Source organism: Chenopodium quinoa, unplaced genomic scaffold, assembly GCF_001683475.1.
Source record: "Chenopodium quinoa cultivar QQ74 unplaced genomic scaffold, ASM168347v1, whole genome shotgun sequence".
NCBI lineage: Eukaryota > Viridiplantae > Streptophyta > Magnoliopsida > Caryophyllales > Amaranthaceae > Chenopodium > Chenopodium quinoa.
Window position 1 is genome coordinate 4,620,438 of NW_018743858.1, and position 2,812 is coordinate 4,623,249.

At 44.0% G+C, this 2,812-nt stretch overlaps 1 protein-coding gene across 1 annotated transcript; it reads right to left on the reverse strand.

The window, feature by feature from the left end:
• Positions 1 to 1,257: 1,257 nt before the first annotated feature.
• On the reverse strand, positions 1,258 to 1,716 carry LOC110686340. Its single transcript, XM_021862931.1, has one exon. The coding sequence runs from the start codon at positions 1,714 to 1,716 to the stop codon at positions 1,258 to 1,260; it is 459 nt and encodes a 152-aa protein (XP_021718623.1).
• Between the last annotated feature and the right edge of the window lie 1,096 nt (positions 1,717 to 2,812).

Consider the following 2,812-nt stretch of genomic DNA (forward strand, 5'->3'; position numbering starts at 1 on the left):
TTAGAGGTTTTCTCACCTAAAGGGAGATGCCTCATTGAGTTCAACTCAAGTGGTTTTTCCCAAACCCAAATCTTTGGTATTTATAGGGAAAGGAGACTTGATTCTCCTTTCTCCCATCAATGTGGGAGAATTGCATTTCCTCCAATCATAATGCAAACCAATCAACAAGCTCCATGTGGCAAAGAGAGGGACAAGGTTGTTGAGGACCACCATAGGGGGGAGGGGACCAATGCACCTTGCTCCCTAAGCATAAGCTACCAAGAAACGGTCCCCACCAAACCGTGAGTTGTCCGCTTAAGCATGGCTGGCTGGCAGCCTTCCTTGGCTGCCAAGGCTGCCAAGCTGGCGCCTAGCACCAAGGCTGGGCTTGCTGGCCAGCCATCCTACGCACACACGCAGCAAGCACCCTACGCATGCATTGTAGGCTGCTAGCTGCTGTTACTTATGCGATGCGGGTGCAAGGGCTATGCGATGCCCAGCACGCATAACACACAGGCAAGCACGCACAGTGTGCTGCTACGCTAGCAAGCACGCACATCACATTGCGATGGCTGGTGGTTCTTGGCTAGCACGCACGAGTGCACAACACAAGCACACATAGCGATGCTAGCGAGGCACATCACTTGCATGCTGCTTCTGGCCTTGAGATGCTACGGTAGGGTTGCTATGTGCGAGGCACTAGCATGCTAGAACGCCTAGCGCGCAAGCGATGCTAGCCTTGCCACACCAGCTAGCTAGCCAGCGCTGCTAGTATGCGATACTAGCATGTATGCGCTGCTAGCAAGCTCGGTATGGTGCGTGGCCTAGGCTAGCCTAACACTCGCATGGCTAGGCCAATGCGAGGCTACGACTTAGTACATACTTGTCGCTTATTGATTTTCTCGTCTTGTCGAATTCTAAATTCGACTTGACTCGTGACGCTTGGTTTCGACGCTCTAAGCTCGACATTCGATGTCTTTGTTCGTAATACTCTAATGACTCATCTAATCCTTCAGATTGATTTTTCGTCTCGGATCAGTTACCCGATTGGGTGTGACCCGAAGGGTTCAGTCGAGATTAAGCTGTAATATTAATTACACATTAATATTACTGATCGGAAGCGGCCTCCAGCTAGGCATTCCGATCACTTGACCTCACTGAAGAATTAGCTTTCTAATAATTCTGAACCCTCTATCGGAATAATACACTTGTTGGAAGGACACCATTCCTTTCATAAAATAGGGCAAAAAGCGCGAAATTATACGCATTCTACCCCCTTTAAAGAACAAGACTTATGCCCTCGTAACTCACCTCGTTAAATAACTCAAGGTATATGTTTCTCATATCATCCTCGGCCTCCCTAGTAGTCTCCTCATACTCTTGGTTTGACCAAAGAACTTTAACAATTCTAACATCATTATTGCGTGTACTACGCACCTTATGACCCAAAATTTTCACAGGCCTTTCTTCATAAGTCAAAGTTTCATCCAATTGAATCGATTTAGGTTGTAGCACGTGCTTTGCATCAGGAACATACTTTTTTAATTGGGAAATATGAAACACATCATGCATTTTCTCAAATTCCATAGGTAATGCCAATTTGTAAGCAACCTTGCCTACACGTTCCAAAATTTCATAAGGACCTACATACTTAGCGCTCAACCTTGCTTCTAATTCACCATAGTTCACAACCTCCACGTTCAAACGCTTCATATCTTCACATAACTCATCAGGCATGATTAAGCATTCACACCATGGCTTGATTTCCTACTCAAGTAATCCGCAACAACATTTTCTTTCCGTTCATGGTATTATATGTTTAAATCATAGTCATTGAACAACTCCAACCAACGTCTTTGTCTCATATTAAGATTTGTCTGAGTGAAAATATACTTGAGACTCTTGTGATCTGTAAAGATCTTACACCTTACCCCATACAAATAATGCCTCTAAATCTTCAATGTAAACACTATAGCCGCAAGCTCAAGACCATGTGTAGGGTAATCAACTTCATAAGGCTTGAGTTGGTAAGAAGCATACGCTATCACCTTCCCATTTTTTTTGCAACACACACCCTAATCCATTCTTTAAAGAAACACTATAAACTTTAAATCCATCGCTTCCATCAGGTAAGGCTAAAACAGCTGCGGTGGTTAAATGCTCCTTAAGAGTTTGAAAGGCTTGTTCACACTTTTCATCCCATTCAAAATTACTTTCCTTCTCCATCAAGGTAGTTAATGGTCTAGCAATCTTAAAAAAATCCTTCACAAACCTTCTTTAATAGTCAGCTAGTCCCAAAAAACTCCTTATGTCAGACACATTCTTTGGCGTTGGCCACTCCCTCACTGCTTGAACCTTTGCTGGATCGACAGAGACACCTTCCTTAGACACATAATGTCCCAAAATGCAACCTTCTCTAACCAGAACTCACACTTCGAAAACTTAGCATACAACTTATTGTCTCTAAGAGTTCTCAGCATAGTCCTCAAATGCTCATTATGTTCTTTCTCACTTCTCGAATATACCAAAATATCAATTATAAAAACAACCACAAACTTATCCAAATACTCATGGTGTTTAGGGTGAAAACACCCCCGACACGTGGCCCAATCTTATAGAGACACGTGGCCCAATAACAGGGCGACACGTGTCCCAATAGGAAGATGACACGTCATAAACAAGAGAGCACTTAAATGAGGAAAAGGCCTCCTTACATCAAGAGGCCCAAATCCCAAGAAAAGCACTAAAACGGTGCCCCCAAAGGACACTTGTCCTTACTTGATTGCGCCGCCAATCAGAGCACACCATTCTAGGTCACCAAACCCTAGATGTT